The sequence below is a fragment of the Nomascus leucogenys genome, chromosome X (assembly GCF_006542625.1).
Source record: "Nomascus leucogenys isolate Asia chromosome X, Asia_NLE_v1, whole genome shotgun sequence".
In the NCBI taxonomy this organism is placed as follows: domain Eukaryota; kingdom Metazoa; phylum Chordata; class Mammalia; order Primates; family Hylobatidae; genus Nomascus; species Nomascus leucogenys.
In genome coordinates this window covers 98,109,693-98,123,193 of record NC_044406.1, presented here as the reverse complement: position 1 = coordinate 98,123,193, position 13,501 = coordinate 98,109,693, and the positions used below count along the sequence as shown (strand labels likewise).

Below are 13,501 nucleotides of genomic sequence, written 5' to 3'. Positions count from 1 at the left end.
AATTTTCAACAAAGGTATTAAGAATGCACAATGGGGAAAAGACAGTCTTGTCAATAAATGGGGTTGGGAAAACTGACTATCCATGGGCAAAAGAATGAAGTTGGATCCTTACCTTACATCATATTAAAAAATCAACTCAAAATGGATTGAAAACTTAAATATAAAACCTGAAACTGCAAAACTGCTAGAAGAAAACATAGGGGAAAAGCTCCACACTTCTTTGGGCAATGATTCTTTGAATATGACCATGTAAGCACAGGTAACAAAAGCAAAAATAGACAAATGGTATGGCACCAAACTAAAAAGCTGCTGCACAGCAAAGGAAACTATTAACAAAGTGAAGAGACAACCCACAGAAATTGAGAAAATATCTGCAAACTATACATCTGATAAGGGGTTAATATCCAAATGTGTAAGGAAATCAAGTAACTCAAAAAAAAAAAAAACCTGTAAGGAAATCAAACAACTCAACAAGCAAGAAAACAAGTAACCCAATTTAAAAATGGGCAAAGGAACTAAACGAACATTTCTCAAAAGACGACATAAAAATGGCAAACAAGTACATGAAAAAATGCTCAGCATCACTAATCATTAGAGAAATGCAAATCAAAACATGAGACTATCACCTCACAACTGTTAGAATGGCTTTTATTTAAAATGATGAAAGATAACAAGTGTTGACAAGGATGCAGAGAAAAGGAAACTGTTGTATGTTGTTGGTGGGAATGTAAATTAGTACAGCCATTATGGAAAACAGTATGGAAGTTCCTCAAAAAATTAAATAGAACTACCATATGATCTAGTAATTCTACTTCTGGGTATATATCCAAAGGAAATAAAATCAGTATGTCAGGGGATACCTGCACTCCCATATTCATTACCTGTGAATTATTCACAGTACCCAAGATAAGGAAACAACCTAAGTGTCCATCAGTGGACGAATAGATAAAGAAAATGTGGTACATATACAAAATGGAATGCTATTCAGTGTTTAGAAAAAGGAAATTCTGTCATTTGTGACAACACAGATGAACCTAGAGGATGTTATATGCTAAGTGAAATAAGCCAGGCACAGAAAGACAAAGAGGGCATGATTTACATACGGAATCTAAATAAGTTGAACTCATAGAAGTAGAGAGTTAGAATGATGGTTACGAGAAGCTGGGGGGTGAGTGGGAAAAGAGAAAATGGGAGTTGTTGATCAAAGGGTACAAAGCTTCAGAGAGACAGAAGACATAAGTTCTGGGATCTTTTGTACAGCAGAGTCGCCACAGTCAATAATAATATATTGTGTACTTCAAAATAAGAATTTCAAATGTCTCACCATAAAAAATGATAGGTAAGTGAGGTAAATATGTTAATTAGCTTGACATAATCATTCCACATTGTACACAAATAGCAAAACATTACATTGTACCCTATAAATGTATATACAATTGTGACTTGTAAATTAAAAACATTAATTTTTGAAAAGTCTCCTCTTCCATATAGGAAGGTTAAAATGATATTCAAATTTAAAAAACAAAACAAAACCAGTTTAAGCATATTATTTATAAAACATAAAGTAATACGGTCACCTATAAGAAGCAGGAACAGAGATGGGGAGGAGTAGGACATACAACTGCTGTTTCTTGTTGTAAGCCTTGTATAATCAATTAACATTTTTAGCTATTCACATGTATTACCTTAATTTTAGAAAGTAAATGTAAACATTTTATCATTAGTGAGCAAGAAACAATAGCATCATAAACTGGGAAAACAAGTAATTGGAATTTTACAGCTCCAAGGGACCTCTTACTTTACAGATGAAGAAACAGGTCTGAAATAGTTTTAAGACCTACCTAAGTTTTCACATCCAATCAGTAACAGTACTGAAACTAAAACTATATAAAATCTCCTGATGTTTGCACAATTACCATAAAGAGGAATTACATACCAAGGCAGAAAAGACATGAACAAAGGCCCAGAAGTGGTAAAGCAGAGGTTCCATTCTGCAGATTAGTACAATAGTCTATTTCAAAGAGACCTGTGGGTCAATTCTAGACTTTGTCTTGCATATAATAAAAAGCCACTTCAAGGTATTTAATACTGTCCTTTGAAATAGCGCACTTGAAATCCCAATTGGCTTTCTCCACAGCAAACTACTTTAGTCCTGTAAACCTCCAGAACAGTGGTTCTCAAGCGGAGGGCTTGTTAAAAGATTGCCTCTTGCCCAAGGGATTCTGAGGCAGGTCTGGGATGAATCCCAAGAATTTGCATTTCTAACAAGTTCCCAGGTGATGATGATGCTGGCCCAGGGAATACACTTTGAAAACCACTGCTCTAGAACAATGTATTCCTAAAAAGAGAATTTCAAGGCCAAAATTTCAGCAAACTTTGCGTATTATAATCCTATCCTTGAGATTCACAGTGCCCATTAGCAACATTAAAGGTCCTAAGGAATGCCTGCAGTAAATGCTTCACATTTTTGACCTAGCCTTTACCAAACACCTTCTTCCCTCCATAGATCACCTATTAATGTTTCAAAGTTTGAGAAACACTGCTCTAGAAATTTTTGTGACTTAAACCTAAGGTTGTTAGAATAATACAAAAGACACTGTATATTCGGTGTTTAGCACATTCGTGCTTAATTATGGATGGCTGTTAGCTGCTACCTGACAAAACATTCAGCAAGTAATCATTCTTTGGTCCAAAAAAAAGGTAAGAACCAGAGGAATTTCACTGAAATTCTACTGGAAATCAAAGTTCTAATATGGGTCCATATCCTGTTTCCCCATCCCTAATGGAATTATTCCCTTTGACATCTAAGTATAATGGAAAGAAAATGTCTTTAAAAAGACGTTTTAAGCACTGTACCTCTGGGTACAGATTAAAATAAGTTGAAAAAATATTAAAGTAACTTTAAATAACATAGTTTACCTGTCATGAAATTGATGGACTTTAATTTTATAATGACTACTTTTTATACTGAAATTTAGCTAGAATAAGTGATTTGTCCTTTTAATTGCTATATTTGTTTCTTCACTGATAAACGAGGAAACTGTAGTGTGACATATAAATACTAATGATTTTAATTCTAAAATAACACTTCACGTTTCAACCAATTAAATGAGGTATATCTGGAATTATTTTTTTAAAGCATACATTACCTGTGACATACAAGGTATAGTTGTAAATGTGTATGATAAAATGCTATGAGTTATTAGTTTCTGAGAGGCAATATGGTATCATGAAAAGAATGTTATGAACTTGGCTGTACCACTTTACTCTAAGTCTGTTTCCTCATCTGTAAAATAAGTAGATGGGCTGCATAATATCTAAGCACTCTTCCAACTGTAGGGAATTACTCTGTGATTCAATAGTGGATAACAGACTTTAGGTGGTAAAATTTGTAATCAATATTAAAATATTGATAACACCTTCCTTTAAGTGGTCAAATTTGTGATCAATATTAAAAATAGCTTTTGGGTGTTAGCCCAAAAGCTTGGGAAAAAGTGGCAAAAAGTGGGGATGACTGGCCCACATACAAATGAATAAATCTGACATTGCCACATAAACAGACCTAGATTTTTAAAGATAACAAACCCATGTATTAACATATAACAACTTGTAACAGAACATACTGAAAAGCCAGTATTTTAAAAATTAGCCCTAAATAACTTACTTCAATTATTTTTAGTACCAAATAACATGAAGCAAATTAAGGGAAATAACTCTACAGAACCTCTTTTTAGGGTCTTTCATTACTGAAAATATAATGGTAATGTTTTTTAAAAATGTATTTTAACAGCACCCTGGAACTAGAGCCTATCAACTTTTCAGTGTGAACATTCAAGCAGAATTAGCAAAGCAAGATTTATGAAGGAAGGGAACACAATGGTTCTAAAACAAAGCATGGCCTGGCAGCCCTGTTCAACCTCCTCCTCAAGTTTTAGGAAGGAGAAATAAAGGCAAGATAAAGAATGGATTTCCCAAAGAAGTGATCCTTGTTCGGAATTGCAAAATAAAATATTATCAAGAACCACTTGCTTTCATTTTCTTCTCTTCCCCATTCTCACCTGATAGCATAACAATACAGATTTTTTTTAAAAAAAGGAAAATACTACTTTGCTTTAAAATATATCACACTGGCACAGAAATACTGAGGGTTTTGTTTTTTGTTTTTTGTTTTTTTTTTTTTTGAGATGGAGTTTCGCTCTTGTTGCCCAGGCTGGAATGCAATGGCGCAATCTCGGCTCACTGCAACCTCTGCCTCCCAGGTTCAAGCAATTCTCCTGCCTCAGCCTCCTGAGTGTCTGGGATTACAGGCATGTGCCACCACGCCTGGCTAATTTTGTATTTTTAGTAGAGACGGGGTTTCTCCATGTTGGTCAGGCTGGTCTCGAGCTCCCGACCTCAGCTGAACCACCTGCCTTGGCCTCCCAAAGTGCTGGGATTATAGGCATGAGCCCCCGCGCCCAGCAGAGGGTTGTTTTTTGACTTAAGACACCTGCAGTGTCTGATCAGTCCAGAGACAGGATTAGTGGGAGGGAAAAAACCCAGAACATTTGAAGCACTGGAAAGACCCATCCACTTAAACTTCTAAATAAACTTAAATTATCTGACTATAACCTCAATTAGAAACTAAGTATGAGTTTAAATATGAAATTCAATGAAAAATCTGCTTTCCGTATCATTTAGGACTATATTCTGTGAATTCTAAAAATAGATCTTAGTCCTACTTCTCAAAACAAAAACTAACCAAGAGAAAATGTGTTATTTCAACAGCATTTTTCGTTTTTAAAACATGCCACACAACTAGGTTTATGTCTTAAAAATCACCTGAGAAGTTAGTTTTATTAATTCACAAACAGGAAAACTGAGATCCAGAAAACTACTAATTTAGGCTAAGGACTTAGGAATGTTTTTCACTACTAAATATGGGGAGTGTATTATCCACTCACTTCACACTGGCAGTGGAGAACTGACCAGTATGTAATGCTGCACAAAAGGAGAAATGATCATTCAAAAAGATGTACTATAGGCATCTCATAGACATCATTCCAACAGTGACTATCAGGGTCCTGCAACCAAGTACTTTAGAAGCACACTTAACCGTGAGTAAACACAATATTGTATTGCCTTATTGGATTTCTTCACCAGTCTATTGTAGGATATTCTAAAATAATTACTACAAATAAAAAATTCCATTTAGTCCTTATTATCTATTAGAAAAGACACTATATAAGACATTATGGGTTACAGATACTGAGTTAATAGCGTAAGAATATTAAGGTTAGTTTCAAAAATGTATTGGCTGGTATGCTTTAAACTTAACAAAAAAAGTATTGAATTTGTGTTACACTATAAAAACTGGGAATTACTGGCCGGGAGTGGTGGCTCACGCCTGTAATCCCAGCACTTTGGGAGGCCGAGGCAGGTGGATCACGAGGTCAGGAGATCCAGACCATCCTGGCTAACATGGTGAAACCCTGTCTCTACTAAAAATTACAAAAAAATTAGCCGGGCATGGTGGCAGGCGCCTGTAGTCCCAGCTACTCGGGAGGCTGAGGCAGAAGAATAGCATGAACCCAGGAAGCGGAGCTTGCAGTGAGCAGAGACTACACCACTACACTCCAGCCTGGGCGACAAAGTGAGACTTTGTCTCAAAAAATAAGTAAATAAAAATAAAAACTGGGAATTATTAAATTTAAATGTAATTAATCAAAAGGGTTTAATTACAAATGAGTCTAGGAATTAACACCAAAATAGTAATAAAGAATGACCAAGAAATGAAGTTACTGAAGTTCGCCTCAGCCTAGGGATTCTTAACCCGGGGCCACAAGATCCTGCAAACTTCCTGAAAGTCACTGCAAAATCATGTATATAGAGAAGAAAGGCCATAGTTTTAAATTAAAGAGTTCCATGGCTGAAAGAAGCTTAAGAACCACTGCCTCAGAGAACAGGACTGCAGCCACCAAAATAAAATCATGTTCAAAGCTATGATACAAGTGTCAATCAAAATAAGTAATTTTGGCCAGGATATGGTAAAAAATTTATAAGACAATGAAGACATAGAAATACCAACATAGATGGTATATAATGGTATTAAAAGCCTGTCAAAATATTTTTCAAGAATCAGTATCAACATTAAGAAGCATGCATTCTGGCCGGGCACGGTGCCTCATGCCTGTAATCCCAGCACTTTGAGAGGCTGAGGCAGGTGAATCGCTTTAGGCCAGGAGTTTAAGACCAGCCTGGCCAACATGGCAAAACCCCGTCTCTACTAAAAGTACAAAAATTAGCCAGATGTGGTGGTGGGTACCTGTAATCCCAGCTACTCAGGAGGGTGAATCGCTTGAATCTGGGAAGCGGAGGTTGCAGTGAGCAGAGATAACGCCACTGCACTCCAGCCTGGGCAACAGAGCGAGACTCTGTTAAAAAAAATAAATAAATAGCAGCATGTATCCTACATTCCTGTTTGAACCTAGCCAGATTTGTCTACCTTTTGTTTAGCCACCTACCAAAAAAAAAAAAAAAATTAAAAACTATATAATAGAGCATTCATGTAGGGAATTAGCCATTAGCCACTTAATAAGTAATTAAATATCATCTGATGACTGGGCACAGTGGCTCACGCCTGTAATCCCGGCACTTTGGGAGGCTGAGGCAGGCAGATCACTTGAGCCCAGGAGTTCAAGACCACCCTGGGCAACATGGCAAAACCCCGTCTCTACAAAAAATTAACCAGGTGTAGTGGCCCATGCCTGTGGTTCCAGCTACTCCAGAGGCTGAGGTGGGAGGATCACTTGACCAGGAGAGGCAGAGGAGCCAAGATCTTGCCACTGCACTCCAGCCTCGGTGACAGAGACCCTGTCTCAAAGGAAAAAAAAATTGTTTGGTAATATCCTAAACCTTCCTCTATGTAAGCTTTTACTAGAAAACACTATAGTTAGTGCTTTTTATATACCTGATTTTTAACATCACGTTTTGCCACAAATCCCCGACAGGTACCATTATTTGACAGACCCTTAAATACCATTAAGATATTGCATAGAATCAGCACTGTTATATTTGGGATGCTATTCTTATATGTGCTTGATCCTACAAACTTACCATACAATATGATGGTCACATCTTCTGAACAAGAGACTTACTAGATACTTCGCTGTCAAATCAAAGTCAGTATGAAATAAATCTGTGCAAGATGACAGTGTTTCCTAGAACAATACCTAATCCTAACAAGATAATCAAAAAAGAGTACTAAGTTACAGAAGTGCATTCATCATTTACGGAAAGCCTACTGGGTTTCAGGCAAAGGACTCAAAAATGAGTAAGACATAGGTCCTCCAGAGCAGGAATGTCTTGGATCCTGCTGATACAAAAGGTAGATTCTCATTATGCATTTATATTAAAAGCCTGAATGATGAATACATGAGCTTGAGGTACTTAGGAAATAAAGCTGTGAGTACCTGGAAGCCAATTAGATATAAGGGGTTGGAGACAGAGTTAAAGGCTAGAAGAATGACTAAATGATGATACCATTAATAAAGATAAGCACCTCAGAAGAATGAAAATAAATATGATTTCAGTTTGGGGCACACCTTGAGTCTGAGGTGCTTACAGAATTAACAGACAGACAGGGCCAAAGGCAATTGGAAATACCATTTAGGAGCCCAAATCAGAGTTGGGAGATACAGATAAAGGAGTCAACAGTAGAAGCTGTGGGAATGATGAAAATTCCAAGAAAAGAAATAAAGCAAGGACCAAAATGAAACTTTAAAATACAAATAAGAAAAAAGAAAAAGATTTGTAAATAACTTGTGATCACATAAACCAATTGGAAGAGTTTCTCCACATGGATTCTACTCATGGATTCTATGAGTAGCCATCACTGTGGTTTTTTAAGTAGCAATGTAAGAATTCAAAAAGGTTATACACCTATGGCTAGCATACAATTACACCTATGGCTAACATACAATCTAAATTTCTTAGGAAAATCCTCTGCTTTCAAATATTCTCTCCTACTGTCCCCATAAAGGATGGAAGTATACTGGAATTCAGTGTTCAAATTACAATTTCCACAACATCTCTTGGACCCTAAAATGAAATACAACTTTTTTCACATTATGTCATTTGTAGAATGGACAATACCAATTATTGCACAGGAATATTTAAAGATTAAATGAGTATATATGTGTAAAGTGCTCTGAATAGTACCTGATACATACTAAGCACTAGTGTTAACCAAAATTATTTTTCACTCCCCACTCCCCAATAAAAATATGGCATTACGGTCGGGTGCGGTGGCTCATGGCTGTAATCCCAGCACTTTTGGAGGCCAAGGCGGGAGGATCACCTGAGGTCAGGAGTTCGAGGCCAGCCTGGCCAACATGGTGAAACCCAGTCTCTACTAAAAATACAAAAATTAGCCCCGTGTGGTGACACATGCCTATAATCCCAACTACTCGGGAGGCAGAGACAGGAGAATCACTTGAACCTGGGAGGTGGAGGTTGCAGTGAGCCGAGATCACGCCATTGCACTCCAGCCTGGGTGACAGAGCGAGACTTGGTCTCAAAATAAATAAATGAATAAATAAATAAATAAATGGTATTACATGTACAGCAGAAAATTGATCACCACATAGCTATCATGATGATCCTTTCCAAATCTTTCCCCAAAATTAATTTCAAATAATCTGTCCACATGTGTCATTTCTCAGACTATATGCAGGGTTTTGGTCATCTCCACAAATTTTACATTATGAACAAATCAGAGGAATTACGTGCTTATACCATAATAAAGGGCCAGGAAGAATATTTATATTACTGCTAGTCATTACTTAGTCTTGAAAAACTTTCCCAAACTAAATATTAAAGTGGCAAACAACCTTTTCGTACTGTCTTTTGTGCGTATATATGACTTGCCTTTAAAAGAGTACAAAGTAGAGCCGAGTGCGGTGGCTCACGCATGTAAAACCAGCACTTTGGGAGGCCGAGGCGGGTGGATTGCCTGAGCTCAGGAGTTCACGACCAGCCTGGGCAACATGGTGAAACCCTGTCTCTACTAAAATACAAAAAAATAAAAATAAAAATAAAAAAGTAGAGGTCTAAGGTGTCCAAAATCAGATACTTGACGGTACTTGCAGATAATGACTACTTTTAAATGTTCCAGAACCCTATGTCAAATTCATTGGTTATATACTATCTTACCAACAAATCCTTTGAGCTTTCTTTCCTCCCAAATTATAAGTATCTAAAATCCTTAATTCCCAAGGTCATCCCATAACATCACATCTCTTTTCATCTACTCCAACCCGTAAATGTTCTATTAACTGTCTACCTCTTAATCTATCCATGGTGCAAATTTCCCAATGCTAAACTCCTTCTTTCATTTCCTTATCCCTGAAAATTTCAATACCTCTAATAGAACACTGCTAAATAAACTGCATTCCACTTACTCATTAATATCAAGAACCTGCAGCTCTGTCATGTAATGAAACCAAACAAATTGAGCAAACATTTCAAACAGTCTTTTGGTTACCATTCTTTAATAAGGACTAATAAGATGTAAATGTGGTGATTAATTTAGCATGTTTCCTCATCTGTAAAACTGGTAGTTTAAAATATTCTTTAAATTATCTCCCAACTCCAAAAGTCTACAATTCTGTCTTAAAGTCTTAATTTATTCAATCTACTATCAATCCTACCCAGAGCATTTTCCTAAATTCCAAAAACTCAGAAATCACAGATTTCTAAGCCCTAGGTAAGGTTGTCACATGCCAAAGGAAAACCCAGTTAAGTGTGAAATTCCTACTAAATAACTTCCATAAATAAACAAAACCTACTTTGCAAGGAATTCGAGTAACTAAAATGAATACTAGGCAAACAACTATAAAGAAACAAAAAGCTTACAACATATATTATGTATGGTAGAAAGAGCAGGGGACTGGGAATCAAGGAGCTGCTCCTAGGGGCAGTTCTGCCAAAAGCTATACTTTAAGCAAATGGTAAAATCTGAATATGATGGAATTGGACTAGATAATCTCAAGAATCCCTGCCAAATCAAAATGATTTTAAAGTCTCCTTTGACTTAAAAATCCAAAATTGATACAGAATTCCACAAAAGTGTAGTCAGAGATGTTACTGCCCACAATTGACAACAACGGCTTAAGCCTCTGCTAAATGAAATAATGGAATTTAGGTTATGCATTATTCTGGGAAAGTAGATAGCAAAGGATTTAGGGGCTGTATAGCCTTGTAGTTGTCTGATACTTGAGTAGACCTTGCCTCTCATTTGTTTCTCTTTAATTCTTCATCATAAACTATAAAAACTGAGTGACCAACATAAACTTTAAGTCACAATTTTCTCAAATGAGAAAAACGTATTTACGAGGGCCCAGAAAACACTAAAGATTCTCTCCCTGGATTTGAATAGGACCTTTCCTAAAACATAACATTGATATACAATTATGATTATGGTGCTGTGAATTCTGAACCAGATTACTCACTTTTTAGATTATTCTCAGCAAAATTTTAATCCAAGTTGGCTTCCTCCTGCTACCCAGAGTATTTCTTTGTCACCACCTTCTACCACTAGTAAGCATTTTTTTAATATTAGCCTAAATAAAACACAATCAGAAAAATAAACCTATAAAAACATGATAAAATGCATTCCAAATAAAATGTTTGGAACATTTAGCATTTTGGGATAATATGATTGGAATAGAAGGGAGGTCTTTATAGTGAACGTTCTATTTTGATAGATAAACTATATCTAAACATTGTACCAGAGAGCTATGGACACTTATGGATAATCTATTGTAAAGGTCTTGAGACCACACACTCTGATCAGAAAGAACTTCATAATGTATCTTGCTCAAGTTAAGTCAATTTTAAAACCATATATTTAAGCCATTATATGCATGTTTATTGTTCATTCATAAAACTAACTTTATAAGCACATAAATTGTAAATTTCTATTACAGTTAATGTTTCATTACCACTGTGAGAGGAGATCCTTAAAAAACAATAGTAAGTCCTATTGGTATAAGTCCTTTTTGATTATTCTTCTCAAACCAGTAAAGTTTTGACACTAGGCACGATTATTTTATCACTTTGTATGTATGCTTTAGAAAAAAAAAGTGAACATATCCATTCCACTCTGTTCTTTAGGAAAAAAGTAGCTTTTCCAAGTACAAGAGATCAACTAACTTGATCGTCCTTTTTAGGCAATGATTGAACTTTTCATTTCACAGAGCATAATCCATCATTTTTTAAATTTGGTTCCTTAGATTATAAAGCTAAAGATGCTGACTCTTTATGTAAAAATTTTTAAAAGTTGTTACTGTTTCATTTTTTATTCTAAGGAATATCAAACTAACTACATTTATAATCTTTGTGAAAGTTTTCAAATCTCATTCATTTTTATGATTCCAATTCCACTTGAGATTCTAGGAGAAAACCTGTGAATGCTCACTACATACTGAAGATTAGAAAAAAATCTAGTAAGTTTACTAAACTGCAATTAGGATTTGGACCCAATGCAAATGTGCACAACATAAAATTTCCTATACATTCTATAGATGTAGGAAGTTTATTATGTTATTTTGTAAATATATATTATGTATTTAATTTGATTTAATCACATTACATAGGTTGAATTTGGGGGTTGCTTTTAAAGTGTTGAGAGTTTAGTGTTTATTTTTGTAATCCAACAACTTTATCCAAAAATGCAGAAAATTTTTCTGGCTGGCCAGGAGGATAACATTTCAGTGTTGATAAGTCCATTGACTGTAACAGCCCAGGAAGCGTGCTAAAACAAAAGAAGAAAAATATTAGGTAACATGGGAGAAAATTCCATACTTCATCTGCTGCCCACTGATGACTGAATCTAACTTCCAAGAATATAGTGGTACTTCTAAAAACTGCACATGTGAATTTTTATATATTTTAATATAAGTATACATACTAGGATTATTAAAGCAATACAAAGAGTACTATAAAATGTCAATATAAATTCAGCAGATACCTTATCTCCTATGTCAACTGATATATTTTAGAAATTATATTTCATGAAAAATGTCTTCACATGGCTTTGTAATACTTCTCAGGACTGGGCATATTTAAAGTGAAGCACAATTCATTCATGAAAACAGAATTTAAAAACTGAAACCAAAAGTAATAGCTGCCAGACAAGATAATAAGCTGGGGAAACTACTAGACCATGCATGAAGATTGTGAAATAATCTTTGCCAGTAATTTACTATCATAACTTCATATATAATTAAACAATATACCACACCACGATGTATGCTGGAAATAAGGTTTTAAACATAGAACTATTACATCAGAAATTTATTTAAACCAATCGCTTAAATTAGAACAAACATACTACCCCCCAGCCTAGGTTTGGGGAAAATAAATGATTTACCTAAAATGAAAAGATAACCAATTATTGGCTAGGCACGGTGGCTCATGCCTGTAATCCCAGCATTTTGGGAGGCCGAGGCAGGTGGATCACCTAAGGTCAGGAGTTTGAGATCAGCCTGACCAACACGGAGAAACCCCGTCTCTACTAAAAATACAAAATTAGGCCGAGCATGGTGGTGCATGCCTGTAATCTCAGCTACTTGGGAAAATTGCTTGAACCTGGGAGGTGGGAGGTTGAGGGTAGCTGAGATCGCACCATTGCACTCCAGCCTGGGCAACAAGAGCGAAACACCGTCTCAAAAAAAAAGAAGAAAGAAAAGAAAATACAACTATTGATTCTTACTGCTTACTGCTTTTATGTGACTTTCTTGAAATTAATATAGTAAAAAGATATTTAAAACTGTAAAAAAAAATAAAATAAATTGGAGACTTGTACAGTTTCCTTCCTTTTCAGCATGAGTAAAAAGTCAGGATATGTTTATGAAATCAATGTTTTCCTTTTAATGTACTACTACAAAATCAAAGCTGCTTTAACATTTAGAATGAAAATACTAATTAAAAGTATCTGGAAAAAATTGACTTGCATAAAAGCAGTTAGGAAGATAAGTTTATTCTTCTTTAATCTAGCTTCTTTCCTGACTCACTAAATAGTTCAAGACTGGCTTCTATATTACACAGTCACCCTGACATTCCCTCTTCTCCAACATTATAGTGATAAGGACACCAACAATTTTACTCCTGAAATAATCAATGAATCTGCCCCCTCTCAATAAGAACAGGAGTCTTGGTCTGTTTTGTTCACTGATGTATAGCAAGCACCTAGAACAATGCCTGGCACATAGAAGGTACTCAATAAATATTTAATGAATGAATAAGTATTTACTGAGTGCCTAAGAGACAGAAACAGTAAAACTAAAAGAAAAAATTATTATGCTCCAGCCAGTTTCTTCTCAGGTTTTTTATTTTAAAATTAATTTCATTTTACTATAACGTAAATAAATATATATTTATATTACATATGTAGTAATTCTATGAGGCATTTACTTCTTGAAACATCAAACTAGGATAGGTTTTAAAGTCAAACAATTGG

At 35.4% G+C, this 13,501-nt stretch overlaps 1 protein-coding gene across 19 annotated transcripts in view; it reads right to left on the bottom strand.

Annotated features, from left to right (window-relative positions):
- Positions 1-13,501, bottom strand: part of ALG13 (ALG13 UDP-N-acetylglucosaminyltransferase subunit) — a 79,268-nt gene that overhangs the window by 60,689 nt on the left and 5,078 nt on the right. For 10 of the 19 annotated variants that reach the window (XM_003262209.3, XM_004092489.3, XM_004092492.3 and 7 more), the window contains one exon: positions 10,888-11,794. The exons of the other annotated variants lie outside the window; for them this stretch is intronic. In XM_003262209.3, coding sequence (XP_003262257.1) covers positions 11,680-11,794 — 115 coding nt within the window. In that variant the 3' untranslated portion in view covers positions 10,888-11,679. Of the gene's footprint in view, positions 1-10,887; positions 11,795-13,501 lie in introns of those variants that run through there. 19 annotated transcript variants of the gene reach the window in all.